Source organism: Nelumbo lutea, chromosome 1, assembly GCF_056320005.1.
Source record: "Nelumbo lutea isolate HS-2025 chromosome 1, American lotus-T2T, whole genome shotgun sequence".
Taxonomy (NCBI): domain Eukaryota; kingdom Viridiplantae; phylum Streptophyta; class Magnoliopsida; order Proteales; family Nelumbonaceae; genus Nelumbo; species Nelumbo lutea.
In genome coordinates this window covers 4,550,550-4,564,736 of record NC_142684.1, presented here as the reverse complement: position 1 = coordinate 4,564,736, position 14,187 = coordinate 4,550,550, and the positions used below count along the sequence as shown (strand labels likewise).

General features: G+C 40.2%; 1 protein-coding gene and 1 long non-coding RNA gene across 2 annotated transcripts; one reads left to right on the top strand and one right to left on the bottom strand.

The window, feature by feature from the left end:
* Positions 1-1,579: 1,579 nt before the first annotated feature.
* LOC148873265 (uncharacterized) lies at positions 1,580-6,602 on the top strand. Its single transcript, XR_016105242.1, has 5 exons — positions 1,580-1,713; positions 1,802-1,884; positions 2,015-2,051; positions 5,954-6,145; positions 6,228-6,602. It is a non-coding gene; the product is annotated as an uncharacterized LOC148873265 (long non-coding RNA).
* Positions 6,603-9,641: 3,039 nt separating this feature from the next.
* Positions 9,642-10,588, bottom strand: LOC148873264 (Calcium-binding EF-hand family protein). The gene has a single exon (XM_088961913.1). It carries the CDS (start codon positions 10,469-10,471, stop codon positions 9,821-9,823), a length of 651 nt encoding a protein of 216 aa, XP_088818039.1. The 5' UTR covers positions 10,472-10,588; the 3' UTR covers positions 9,642-9,820.
* Between the last annotated feature and the right edge of the window lie 3,599 nt (positions 10,589-14,187).

Sequence of the window (14,187 nt, the reverse complement as noted above, 5' to 3'; positions counted from 1 at the left end):
AATTAATTTAATAATAATAATAATATCACTATTTTGAATCTCTTTATATTATATATAAAATAATGCAAATTTCATGAATTCAACTAAGATTCCTACACAGTTGCATCCATCCTATAGCAGTTTTATAGAAAAATATATACATAATGGTCCCAATATGTATACATAATGAGGGGAGAGTTGATGAATTTTTAAATCTTTCGGGTAGAGACTTGCAGGGGTGCATTGCTCATTGGGTTGGAGCTTGTATTCGGTCAATTGGGTTGTTAGGGTAGTTATTGCTCTGGAGTGGCTTATTGGTCTGTAGTGTGGTCTGTTGTTGCTTAGGGGGAAGAGTGCAGCGATTTTTGTTGGGAATTTATTAGTGGTGTTGTTTCAGTTAATGTGTTGTGGGAATGAGGTAGAAGGGTTTTTTCTTACTTCAATTTTCTAAGTGATTGCTTATCACCAGAGTATGTTCTTTTTTTTTCTTTTAGTAAAATTTTTTATTATCAAAAATTTGGTTAAAGTCAAAGACAAGTTGACTAGTGGACCACCTGGCTGTTTGTTCCATCCACAGTAATAGATTCTTTATGTCAAGTTTGCCCATGTCGGTTAAGTCATTAGCACTGTCAAGGCAATGCCTAATTAACAAGGTGCTCATGGAGGGTCGCTTCACTGTTTTCTATTGGAGTTTGAATCTAGATAAGAAGTGTGGTTTCATTTCTTACTTAGTCTATAGATACAGGTTGACAGTCTTGTAAAGCAATCTGTAATTATTGTCATTGCAGAATGTCATTAAAGGAGTTTCATATCTATTTTCTGCCATAGCTTTTTTTAGCAAAGGTAAATTTTATTAAATTAAAACAGGAACAAGTACATGAGACAATGTATTACAAGCTAAAGCAGCTGAGGCAGGATTATAGAGGTAAGCAGAAGTCACTATACAAACTTTCCTTAGAAACCCCTGATTTTGCAATGATGTCTGCAACAGTGGTTTGCTCCCTAAGAATCCAGACCAGATTTACATTCAATGACTAAGATATCTTGAGCTTCAACTAGCAGATGAGCAAATCTCCAAGGCCCTCCTTCTTTCTCCCTTAGCCAGGCTATCGTATTTGCAGAGTCCCCTTTTATAGTTAAGAAGCAAAAGCCCAACTGTTTAGCAAGCCAAATTCCTGCAAGTGCTGACAAAACCTCTGCTTTTATAGCATCAACTCTCCCAATCAGACCACTATAAGCCCAGCTGATCCCCCACAGAAGACACCACCATTTCCTGCTTGGCTGGTAGATCCTTGGGCACCACCATCAAAGCGTAGGATCATCCCACCTTCTTCCATAATAAGGCTTCTCATGGTTGATTCAGCTCTAGGAGAGGACTGTAGGATGGATGGAAGGTTACTTTGGAGGTCATTTAGAGACAGACCTTTGAAAGCTTCAGAATTAACCACCCAAAGGTTACAGAGGAAAGTTATGAAAGAGATTAGGTCTTCCACATTTCTGAATTTGTTTTCTAAGGCTCTGCTGTTCCATTCTTCCCAAATACCCCAAAGGATTGCATGTGTCACTGTACTCCAATATACCGTTCCTTTTTTTCCTAGACTTTTGCCTTTCCACTGCCACAGGTGGTCCACTACCTTCTCAGGGAAAACCTAGCCATAACCAAGTTTAGGAAAAAACACCAAACCTTCCTAGTGACAGGGCAGTGGAGAAGAATGTGGTTAGCTGTTTACTGAGGTAAACATTGTGAACTAAAGCTTACTTTTGTCATGTTTTGATAATTGTGTTGATTGGTTCTAACTGTGGTTAATGGATGGATATGCAGAGAAAAGAGCGGGGAACCTGGCTTGAGAAACTTACTTTCGGAGTGTTTGGTCTCGGTAACAAGCAATATGAGCATTTCAATAGGTAGGAAAGGAAAATCGACTATGAAACTTCTCCTATCATTGTTTTCGTCTTCGTTCGATTATTAAATTTCTCATATTGTTGTTTTACCTCACTTTTAAATTCTGATCTTTATGTTTTATGGGGAAAATAGGTGGCAAAGGATGTGGATGAGCTCCTTGCTGAACAGGGTATGTTTGTTTGACCTCTTTGCTATGAATTTAACAGGGTTCTTGGTTTTGAGAAGCACTGCTCTTTGGATTTGCTTTTAGAATCATTTTCTCCCTTTTGCCTATCCTCCCTGTTTTGTCCATAAAAATTTCAACTGGCCATTGCTGTTAGCATGAATAAGTACAATAACACCTTTTATACGTTTAGGATCTTGGAAGGTACTCTTTATATGGGTTTGGTAACTGGCGTGAACCATATTTTAAGTTCCAGTATCCAGTGCTTTTGGTGTCGCACATAGATGTTTCCTTTTCTTTTATACCATTGGAGATTCATTCTAATGGTTGATATCACATTAGCACTTATATATGTGCTTTTATAACTATTTTCCTATTTGCCCATGATCAGATGGTATGGATGATCATGCTTTCCTTGTTAATTCTAATCAGTGATAAATTGATGATAGTATCAGTTATAACTATAATGACTCAATTGTTAGTCAGTGTATGCCCTTAACTCCAATCAAAATGATGTACATTATGACATTTAATGTAAATGAATAAAATACCTATTTGATTCATGTTATTATGGTGTGTTTCTGTGTAATACCCTTAAACTGAACACATATGAGACTCGTGTTAGTTTAGAATCTTCATAGTCGTTGGATAGATCTGGGGAGATTTATGCTGCCAAGGCTGACACTGATGTGCTGTTAAATTGGTTGGAGTGGCTTGTCTCAGCTACCAAGGTGAGACCTGAGGTATATGCAGTGTGGGTTTTCTTAAAACCCTGAACCAGACCAGATTTCTAATATTGCCCTAGACCTTGGAGATAGATGGGCAAAACTAGAATGTTACACCTGACCCCTATACTTGATTATGATACTACATTATGTGTCAGATTGGGCCGTCTTTGATATGCCAATCAGTGAGATCCTTAGAGGGGGTCAAAACCATAATATTTGGGACAATTCGAGAATTCATCTGAGTGGGTGATCATAATGGCAGGATCAGCCCCTTTGTCGGACAAAGTGAATGATCAGGGATGCATTCTCTCTGATGGAAACCAAAGCTGCCAACAACCGATTTTAACCGTTGAAATTTGTTTTGCATATATAATATATATATATATATATATATATATATATATATATATACTATTGATGTGACACGATTCGGACACTCCTACCTGGCTGCTGACTAGCTCCTTGTTGGCGGCGGACGGCACCAGAGAAGATGAAGAAGAAGGATTCTTGGGGATTTACCCGACGGAAATACTCTGAAGTTTAAGTTAGAACGTTAGGGAAGGAAAAAAGAGTGCGAAAGCTAAGAGTGTAGGTCACGCTTTATCACTATGCTCAAGAGGTTAGCTCGCGAGCAAGTAAAGAGTCAAGTTGAGAGTATGAGAGCGTATAGGTATTCAAGTATCTAAAGATCTCCTCCCCTTCGCCTCAAGGGCTTTTATAGGAGCGTTCTTGTCAAATCGGGTGAAACCGCCACTGGGCTCTTGTCACAGCCGTTACCTGCCAGGCCTGCGTAGGTGATCGTTACAACGTACTACTTGCTTGGATGAGTGACACGTCCCAAAGGGGGCAGGCACGCCTCCACTTTCCGAGAAACGTGGGTGCATACTATCGAAAGGACAAGGGTTGCGTCGTCAGTCGAGAGACGTGGCGCAGTCTGACCGATACGGTCTTGTCAGATAGAAGCTTCTTGAGAACGTCGCGCGTAGCCCATTCGCGAGCTACTTTGTACCAAGCTTAGGAGTACTTCGGGGTGACCCTTACCAAGGTTGGTCTCTGGGGTGACTTATCCGCTTAAGGGTTGGAGCGAGCTGGTTTCCTTAGCTCACAAGCTAAAGTAGTCTTGGAGTATTCCCTTCTAGGTAGCTCGGGGGACCCGGAGCTCATATTGTAGCGAGCTCCCCCTACAGCGAGCTATGATATAGCAAGCTGCTCTATAGGCTCGTTACTTAGTTGTGGCCAGGCTATGATGTTGAGCTGTTGTTCGTGCTGAGTCAGGTCCACGTGTCATCATTTCATAGGTCGGGTCAAACCATCCTCCATCAATTATGATTTCAAAATGTTTGCGAAATGTTTTAATTCCTGGGATCGATGTGAGTAGAGAGTGCGTCACTGTACCTTGCAGTCGAGGGAGAGGTCCTCTCTTGTCGTGCAGTGTTTGATCATTATGGGCTGAGAGGTTAAGTGTAAGACCATTGAGAATAATACCTGATAGGCTAATCTTGCATCTACCCACAGTCCTTGGGTTTTTATAAGGTGGCTTGACCCAGGGACCATTTAGTGTAAATGTTGGGCCCATTAAGAGCCCATGGTGATGGACTTAGGGGTTCATTGTTTCCTACAGTGAATTTGGCAAGGCCTTGTAACAGAGGCTGGGATGAACCCATGTGAATGGTGTGTAGATCAATGTTTGGGTCCCACGCCATTAGAAGTTTCCTTATCTCTTAAAGAGAGTCCAGATCCAATTACAAGATTTGAATTAGGAAACTTCTAATGGGATTAGGAGAATCTCTCTTTATGGCTATAAATAGAGGAGAAGGGCGAACCCCAGTTCACCAATCAGATTACTGATACAAGAGAGAAGACAACATACAGTTAGACTGATGCCATCTTCTGCTCTTGCCTTCTCCTACTGTTGCCGCCATAGCCAGTTCGATTCCCACCTGTAGGAGCGATCAAGAAAGGTTATTGATATAAGTTTTTGGAGAAAAACTGATATGAAGTTGTGTTTGCTCCCCTCCATCAGATTTTTGATGAAAAATCAAGTTCTTGCTGAAGGACTACCCTGCTGATTCTGCTCCAATCTACACTGTGTCATCTTCAGTGGGAGCAGCCTTTGGAGATCTCGTTGGGCGTGAACACATTCATTGGGAGTTACTACTACTCTATATCAGGTATATCCCTCTCCTACCCTTTTGGTTTTAGATCTGGTTTGGTTTATGGTTCAAGATTGATCATTGAAAATGTAGTTTTCTAAAATTGGGAATGCGATTCCCACATGAAAGAGAGAGAGATTTTTGAAATTTCGCCCAACCTACCTACAAGGTTTGTCTATCCATATGATGGATCTATCATCCCTTCATCAACTACCAATGTGATGGAGTGTTAACTCTTTTTTTCATTAATTATTTTATATTAGCATATGCAACCAAATTTCGTTATCTAATAATTTGAGGATCAGCAACATTAGTACCAAGTATTTTTTTTTTCTATTGTTATTGCTGTTGGGTGGTTGGTTAGGTATTCAATCAAATAAATTCAGTTCTTTGTTAGGTACAAGCAGCCAATTAATCAGATTTTGGTTTGACAATTTGTTTTCAAGATTAGATGTTTGGCTTGTCATTGTTTTTTCCTACACTGCCATGCCGATGAATGCTTGTGGTAAGCTTATGTGGCATAGCCACTTAATTTAAAGCACAAATACTTAACACAACTTCTGAATTGTGAACAGATCGAGTTAATGTAGCTACTTGTTATCAATATGCCTCATTATTCTTTAGTAGAATTTTGACTAGTTAAGCATACTCATTTGTTTGTTAAGTTATCTAAATTTGATCCACCACTAGATGTGTGTGAAGAATATTTTTTACACATGAATTAATACATACATCATTATATTGGTATGTATTTGTCAAGCTAACCAAAATGCATAAATCACATTAGAAAGTATATACAATATATGAAATTTTGTATTATTATACCCAGTCAAATCTATAGCTCTTATCTTGAAATTCTTATAAAGCTTTCTTGGATATGATGATAGTGTATTGAAGATGACTTTGCAACATGGTACTACGAATTTTTCTTGCTTTTTTTAATTGATATATTTTTCTGCTTCATCCTTACTTTCTTCATTATGTTGTATTAAAATGTTTGGCATGGCTTCAACTATTGTTGTTATAGGCGAGAATCGGTATGGCCTGAGTTGGATCAGCTGCTGAGGGATGAGGATGATACATCTGTTTCCACTCCTTGCACTGCTGTTGTTCCAGAGTACCGGGTCATATTTTATGATCCTGCAGATGTGCCAGTAAAAGGCAATAACTGGAGTAATGCAAATGGTCATGCTGTATATGATATTCAACATCCATGCAGGTACTAGTGGAAGTTAAGAATTCTGGATTTTAAGTTCAGTATAGTACTTTTCAAATCTGAATCATGTCCTATTTGAATGAAGGTCTAATGTGGTTGTGCGGAGAGAACTTCACACCCCAGAATCTGATCGTTCTTGCATTCATGTTGAATTTGACATTTCAGGCACTCATTCAAGTGGCATGGCAATTTTGTTTTCGTGAGTTTTGTTCTTGTTTGGTGCAATATTTAGGTACTGTGAACTACCATGAATTTGTTCATGTTTTATTAGATATAATTCATAAATCATAATTGTTAGTGAGGATTATTTGATTTTAAAGATGTCATCAGATGGAAGTTCTTAGGATAGAACCGGTTTAATTACATGAATTCCCAATGTGTATATGTTGAAAATATATAATTAGTGGATGCTTTTGAGGTTCTTTTAACAGGGGCAGAATTGGAAACTTTGACTGATTTTGATTCCAGCTTCTAGTTGAACCAAACAGCTCCGATTCCGGCTGCGAACCAAACTGACCCTGATTATAGAATCTTCGAATTTTAGAACAAAGGGTTTGAATTGAAAAGGGGTTTTATGTTAAAATAAAATAAAATAAAATAAATGTATGGGAATGGGATTTACATTCTCTAGAAAGGAGTCAGGAATGGTCATTCCCCTATATGGGAGAATCCCATTCCACCTAAAATAGGAATGAGATTCTCATTCCCACCAACCAAATGGCAAGAATCGGAATGGGCCATTCTAATTCCGATTTCAGACTTTTATTCCCTAGATCCAAACACATCTATTTAGCATTTACTAACCATGGTCCATTTTCTATGACATGCTTTGTGGGGAGACGCAAAGGATAGCAGGAAGTATCCATTTCCTAGCGGTTTTATGCATACCAGCTATTTTCCACGATACGTTAACTCTGTGCGCGATGGCACTACCAAACCATGTTTGAGTTGTCAATTAATATAGTGAGCTTCAGCTGTTGTGCTATCCATGGTTTTTAAAACCGATCCGTTTGATCGAATCAATCAGGGGTCTGGTTATAGGGTCAAACAGTCTGACCATTTGAACCAAATGCTTGGCCCATTCTAATAAGAAAGTAAAAAATTCAAAAAAATAAAAATATGGTTTAAATCATTTGAACTGTTTAAATGATTAATTTCTCAGTTCAGCGGTTTGTGGATTAAAATTAACGATTTTGGGAAAAAATCTAATTTTTGGGAAAACGAAACAGATCCCAATTTTTTTTATCCGGTCTAGTTTTAAAAACCATGATGCTATCTTTTTCCTTCTGCAAGAGATTAATAAGCTGACTCTACTCAGTTCTCCCTTCTCCATCGCCATCCTCTTATGAGATTTGGGTTTTGAATTATTTGAGTGTTCATGCACATAGTCAAAGCCTTGATGTCTATATACTCCCTTGCATTTTCTTTTATTTTTCTTTCTTTGGGGTGGTTGAGGTCAAAAACTCTTCATTTAAAAGTCTGAACCACCTTCGTCTTTTGAAGGGAAGCCTTGATGTCTATATACTCCCTTGCATTTTCTTTTATTTTTCTTTCTTTGGGGTGGTTGAGATAAAAAAACTCTTCATTTAAAAGTCTGAACCACCTTCGTCTTTTGAAGGGAAGGATGTTTTGCTTGCAGTCTCGAGGTATATCCCTATGATGTTTGTTAACAGTGTATTTTGAGTTATTATTCTTAAAAACATTAGTGTAGTTTGTTGGTTCTATGCTATTTGAGTCCCCCCTTGATGGTTCTGACCAGTGTTTTCGAACTGTCATTGATTTGGACGGTCAGACTGTTCGGATTAGAAACCGTTCAGGTGATCGGTTCTGTTTTACCCCAAACTCAGCATTTGGTCAAAACCATTGACCTGGACAATTTGACTGGTAAACCGTTCGACCCAGAGAACGATTTGTTGCTCAAATCTCATATCCGAGAAATCTCTGAGATTGAGAAATCTCAAATTTGAGAAATCAGAAATCTCATATACGAGATTGAGAAATCTCAAATTTCATAAATCAGAAATCTCTAAGATTGAGAAATCTCATATCTGAGACTGAGAAATCTCATATCTGAGAAATCTTGTGTGAAAAGGTGTGAGAGAGAGAGAGATTTGAGATTGAGAAAGCCGTTGTAGTTTGTCGTCGCCGCTGCAAGCCTACAAGTCCTCCTCCTCTTCTTCTTCTTCTTCTTCTTCTTCTTCTTCTTCTTCTAAACTCTTGCAGCTCAGCCAATACTTTTCTTTAGACAACCGTTATTTTCTCTTATATAATGTGCATCTTATCCTAATATTCCAATCTAAAGGGTAAGATGCTCAAACCGTTTGACTCGAACAGTCAAACCGTTGACCCAGAAACCAATGGCTAGAACGATTCCGTTTCTGGGTCAGTTTTTAAAACCTTGGTTCTAACTCACTTACTGCCAAGGGTAAGCGTAAGCAAGAAATACTGTAAAAACAAACTGAACCGATGGAATCGAACTAAAAATTCTGATTTACCTAACCAATCAGTTTGGTTTCAGTTAATATATGTATATATATATTATAAATGTATATATTTATAATACATATATTCATTTATAATATATAATATTATTTATTATTTATAATATAAAATTTTATATTTATTATATATAATACTATGAACACCAATGAACCAAACTAGAGATTAACCGAACCAATTGACTAGTTAATTGATCGACTTTAGTTCAGTTTCAGTTACTAGTTTTCCAAAAAACGGTACCATCGACTTGGTTTGAAAAAAAAGCCCATGGTTTAGTTAATATATAAAATATTTTTGTAAAAATACCAAGGTTTTTAAAACCAAACCGGATAACAAAACTATCAGGGATTCGGTTCTCGGGTCGATCTGTCTAGCCATTTGAACCAAACGGATGGCCCCTTCTGACAAAAAAAAAAAAGAAATTAAAAATGGCCAAAATTGTTGGACAGTTTGAACTGTTTGACCACCCGAGTTAGCGGTTTGCTAACCAGATCAACGGTTTTTGGCAAAATAACGGTTCTGGGGTAAAACATCCTAGTTTTTCCAGTCCGATCTAGTTTTTAAAAACCATGAAAAATACAAAGAATTATAAAATGTATGTATAAACACATCAGTATATAGCATTTTTATTTTAGTAATTTTAGTTATGACATCATGGGTCAATCTATTTGACCGAGATGGTTGAACTGCATGGGTCGTCGGTTTAAGTTTTCGTCTTTTCTCATGTGGTTGGGGGAAGATCTAGTTGTTTGAAAGATTCCACCCCCAAAAGATGTGAAAAGCTCAATTCAAACTCGTTTCGAGAAGCTAGAAATAACACTTCTCGCCTTTTTCATCTCGTGTACAAACAAAAAGGCACACCTCCAACCAAACGTTGAACTACTTTAAGATTTTTATGTAAAAACCCACAAAAGATTTACCAAATGGCACCTAATTAATCAGGTCGAAACCAGATAACCAGAATCAAACATAACCGGTTTGTTTCAAGATCTGACCAAGATGAAGATGAAGTGAAGAAATATATAGATAAGCAACATTAAAACCATTACCAATTCACACAAATACAAAAAATCAATTAACCCACAGATTGAATGTGACGTATTAATTCTTGAATCTTGATGACAAAGGCCCCCGGAGTTTAATTCCGAAATTATATACATGAATCCCCTACAAATCCCATCAACTCAAAGCAGCAAACCCCCCTCCTCTCATCATCTGTTTGAACTCCTTGTAATTCACCATCCCATCTCCATCCACGTCTACCTTGTTTATCATCTTCTTGCAATCTTCCACGGTTCTCCCTTGCTTCAGCCCCAGCGACGACAGCACCGACCTCAACTCCTCAACCGTGATGAACCCATCTCCGTTCTGGTCGAACACATTGAATGCCTCCCTCATGTCTTCTTCCTCGTCCCGCTCGTCCATTATCGTCTTATACAATGTATTGAACTCCTCAACGTCCACGCACCCATCTCCGTTCACGTCGATCTTCTCGATCATATGGCCGAGGTCGCTGTCGGGGATGAAGATGCCCAGATTCTGCAGCGAGTCATTGAGCTCCTTCTTTGTGATCCGCCCATCCCCGTTCCTGTCGAACATCTGGAACACCCGCCTCAGCTCTGCCGTCTCCATTGTTTGCTGAATTAACGACCACGACGACGTAGGTAGGGATGATTCCTTGGGTGGTTCTTCTGTGCTACTAGTTTGGCGCTGGGAATTGGAGAACCGAGAGGGAGCGAGAAATGATCTAAGTTTCTTGGGGACAAAAAGGAGGAGGATTGAATTAAGAAGAATGTAAAGATGGAAAATCGTTGACAGAGCGGTTGGCATGGAAAGAGAATTTGTGGTTGGAGTTGTTGTTGAGAGAAAGAAGAGCGGAGAAAAAATAGGCGCTTAGAAGAGGCATTGGGGTCCTACAACAACGGCTGGATCGATCACTAATTTGATTTCTTCGTTGCTTTTCTTCTCTTCTCTTAATTAAAAGCAATAAAGCTGTCTTTCATTTCAACGCGTTTTTTAGTTTTTTTTTTTTTGTAAAACAAATACACCAAACGCGTTTTTTAGTAATTGCCTTGTTGGGACGCGCTTTGTTAGTGGTTTGGTACTTTGGTTTGCTTCATTTTTCTTCTTCCGTTTTTGAATTTTAAAATGGAGAGAGGGGCACAAAAAATGGCCGTTAATAACGGATATAAATAATACGAGAGACGTTGGAGCTAATATTGGAAGTACATGGGCACTGGCGCACTGTTACTGGGATGGGTCGGATCGATATCAATTCAGGTCGATCGAATATAACCCGGTCCATGACACCTCCTCCCGCCAAACGCGGACGATGACAGTTGGAAAATTGCTGTGGTGCAATGGGAATAGGAAAAAGGAGTTGGCAGGAGGATGAGTTGGGAGTTGGTTGGCATTTTCGCCAAAATGTTGGGGACCATGTTGAGACGTGACAACTGTAGATGATGGAGCGGTAGCACCGAATTTCGGTTTTAGTGTAGATTTTAGAAGTCAAGTCCAGAATCTCCAAATGGGTGGGTGGGTTCCACGGCTCCGGATCTCTTGCACACAAGAACTCTGCCCATGCCTATCAACAATACGTTATCCATCGTGAATTGGGTACATCTCCCCCTATATAATACCATGTAAAGGATGAGATGCTTTCCATTTATGGCTGTGACGAACTCGGGTTCCACAATGTCTCTTTGTGAATAACCTAAGAGTTCTTACATTTGTTGTTAAATAGTGAATCACCACGTACTAATTACGGGGAATCAGTAATGTTAAATTTATATTATGTAATCAATAAGGTTAAATTTATATTTATTAATATTTTAAATAATTATTAAAATTTTAAAAAATAAAATTTCAATAATTATTAGAATATGGATAGTTTTCTTTTGTTATGATACATACAGGGTTAATAATTAATTGAGGTTGATAGAATGTAGGCAGAAGTGGTTGTGGATAATCACTTTTGCATTTTTTGCATTTTTTATGAATTCATTGAAAATGGTGGTAGTGGGTTGTGGGCTTTAGCATCAACATATTAGAAAAATGCCACGTGTCTAGCATTATAGAAAAATGAGAAGGCCAAGTGTCTGAATGGTGGGGGTTGTAGTCTAGTAGTGGGTCGTAGGCTTTAGCAGGAATTTCTCAGAAATTGTCATGTGTCTGACTTTCTGGAAAATGAGAATGCCACTTGTATAGTGGTAGTGGGTTGTGAGCTTTCAGAGCAATTTCTCAGGAAATGCCATGTATTTATATTTGAAAAAGCCACGTGAGTTTCGAAGAGGTCCCGTCGAAGGCTTCGAAGAGATACTAAGGTTGCGGCACCAGAGGCACCCTCTACCGAGCTCCTAGGGGAGGAAGTCCGTCCCCAGCCCCCGGTTGTTGACTTGGACAAGGACCAGGATGAGGGGACCCTGCCTCGCGAGCCCAAATGTACTTCGGTGCCCGAGCTTCAGCCCCCTTCAGCAAAGGAGAGCATAATGACTCTGAGGCTCGAGCTCCTTAAGAGCAAGGATGTCATGTTTCCTGAGGAGGTCGTAGAGTGGGTTGACATGTCAACAAGTTGGCTCGGAGGGAGGGCAGCCTCCTACTGTATGGTGGTAAGTAATCTGCCCCTTCACTTACTTTCTTATTCTTCTGTCAACGACACTTACGTTTGCTTTCGATTTTTTAGGTGAACTCCGCTATTCACTCACTCGTCTGCCAATCAGAGATCCGCTTGAAGCGAGCTCAGGACGCTGAGGAGAATGCTGAAAAGCTTTATCGCGAGTTGGACTTAGCTCGGGGGTAAGTTCTTAGAGCTGAAAGGGGAGCTCAGAGCCAGAGGAGCTGATGCTGGTGCTGACAGAGGAAAAGAAGAAGCTCAAGGGGGAGAAGGAAGCTCTCCTTCGGGAGAATGAAAACCTTGAGGCAATGATCAAAGAGCGCACTGAGATCTTTGACACCGCCATTCAGGAGGCGAGGATTCAAGAAAGAGATCGCGCCATCAAGGAATTCAACGAGTTCCCTGAGTTTCACGACCACCAGGTCGAGTATGGCTCTGGATCGTACTGGTCGGGCTTCAAGCTCTACAAGTGGTTGATGTTTCCTGAGCTCGACTTCAGACCGATCTTCATGTTCGCCGTTACTTTTGAGATGGCGAAGGAAGCTGACAGGGAACCTGACTCCTCCGAGGGAAAAAGCGATGACAAACTTCTGGAGGCGAGACCATCAGGGAAGGTAGGCCAGGATGTCGTAGAGGAGGACAACATGGAGACCGACCTACCTGCTGGAGGGGATTCTGGCAGATCTGATGTTTAAACATTCCTCTTTTCTTGGACCCCCCCCCCCATATAGTGTATGACCCTAGCCTCTAAGCCTGGTTATAGAAACCATGTATTCGGAACCTTTTTGTTAATGAAATATAATGATTCAAAAAATCTTGTGCAAAAAATCTAAGTAAAAAATTTTCCTAAGTGTTGGTTATCCCAAAGTGCTAGACTAGCGAGCTAGACTCCAGGTGGGATTAACCTTATGTTGTTGTACGCCGAGGTGGATAGACACTTTAGGGTATATACCTGACCTGTCTATGCACGGGCTACTTAGAGGCGATTGGTTATTTCGAAGTGCTAGACTGACGAGCTGGACTCTAGGTCGAACAAACCTTATGTTGTGGTATGCCGAGGTGGATAGACATTGTATGGTATATACTCGACTTGTCTATGCACGAGCTACTTGGAGGCGATTGGATATTCTGAAGTGCCAGACTGGCAAGTTAGACTCCAAGTGGAATTAACCTTATGTTGTGGTATGCCAAGGTGGATAGACATTGTAGGGCATATACTCGACTTGTCTATGCACAAGCTACTTAGAGGCGATTGGTTATTCTAAAGTGCCAAGCTGGCGAGCTGGACTCCAGGTGGAATTAACCTTATGTTGTGGTACGCTGAGGTGGATAGACATTGTAGGGTATATACCCGACCTGTCTATACATGGGCTACTTAGGGGCGATTGGGGATCGTTGCGCCTATGCCGAGGAGGTGACTAGGACTTATCATATTGTCGATGTCTTTTTGTCAACTCAGCACCGTAGCCCTTAGGCTTCTGGGAGTGACTTACAGTCCTCTCTCTAGTCGGCCGTCTTTTTTGATCAGTTCGGTGGTTGCATAGACTTAGACAAATTTTTCCTTGGAGTCACAGGCTCATAAGTAGCACCTTCTTAGGTTATCGATATCCCATGCTTGCGGTACCTACTTCCGCTCCAAAGTCTCGAGCTCGTATGTACCTTCCCCGAATATCTACTTTACACGGTATGGACCTTCCCAATTTGGTCCGAGCTTACCTACGTTGGGCTCAGGTACCCTCACTTTCCGAAGAAACAAGTCACCAACACTGAACTGTCACTTTCTAACCCGGGCGTTATAGTACCGAGCTACTCTCTACTGGTAGGCTGCGGTCCGAACGTAAGCCAGGTCTCGCACCTCCTCTACCAGGTCCAGGTTGGTACGGAGCTCATCATCAATTGTTTCCTCATCATAGTCCTCCAATCGTAGCATGGG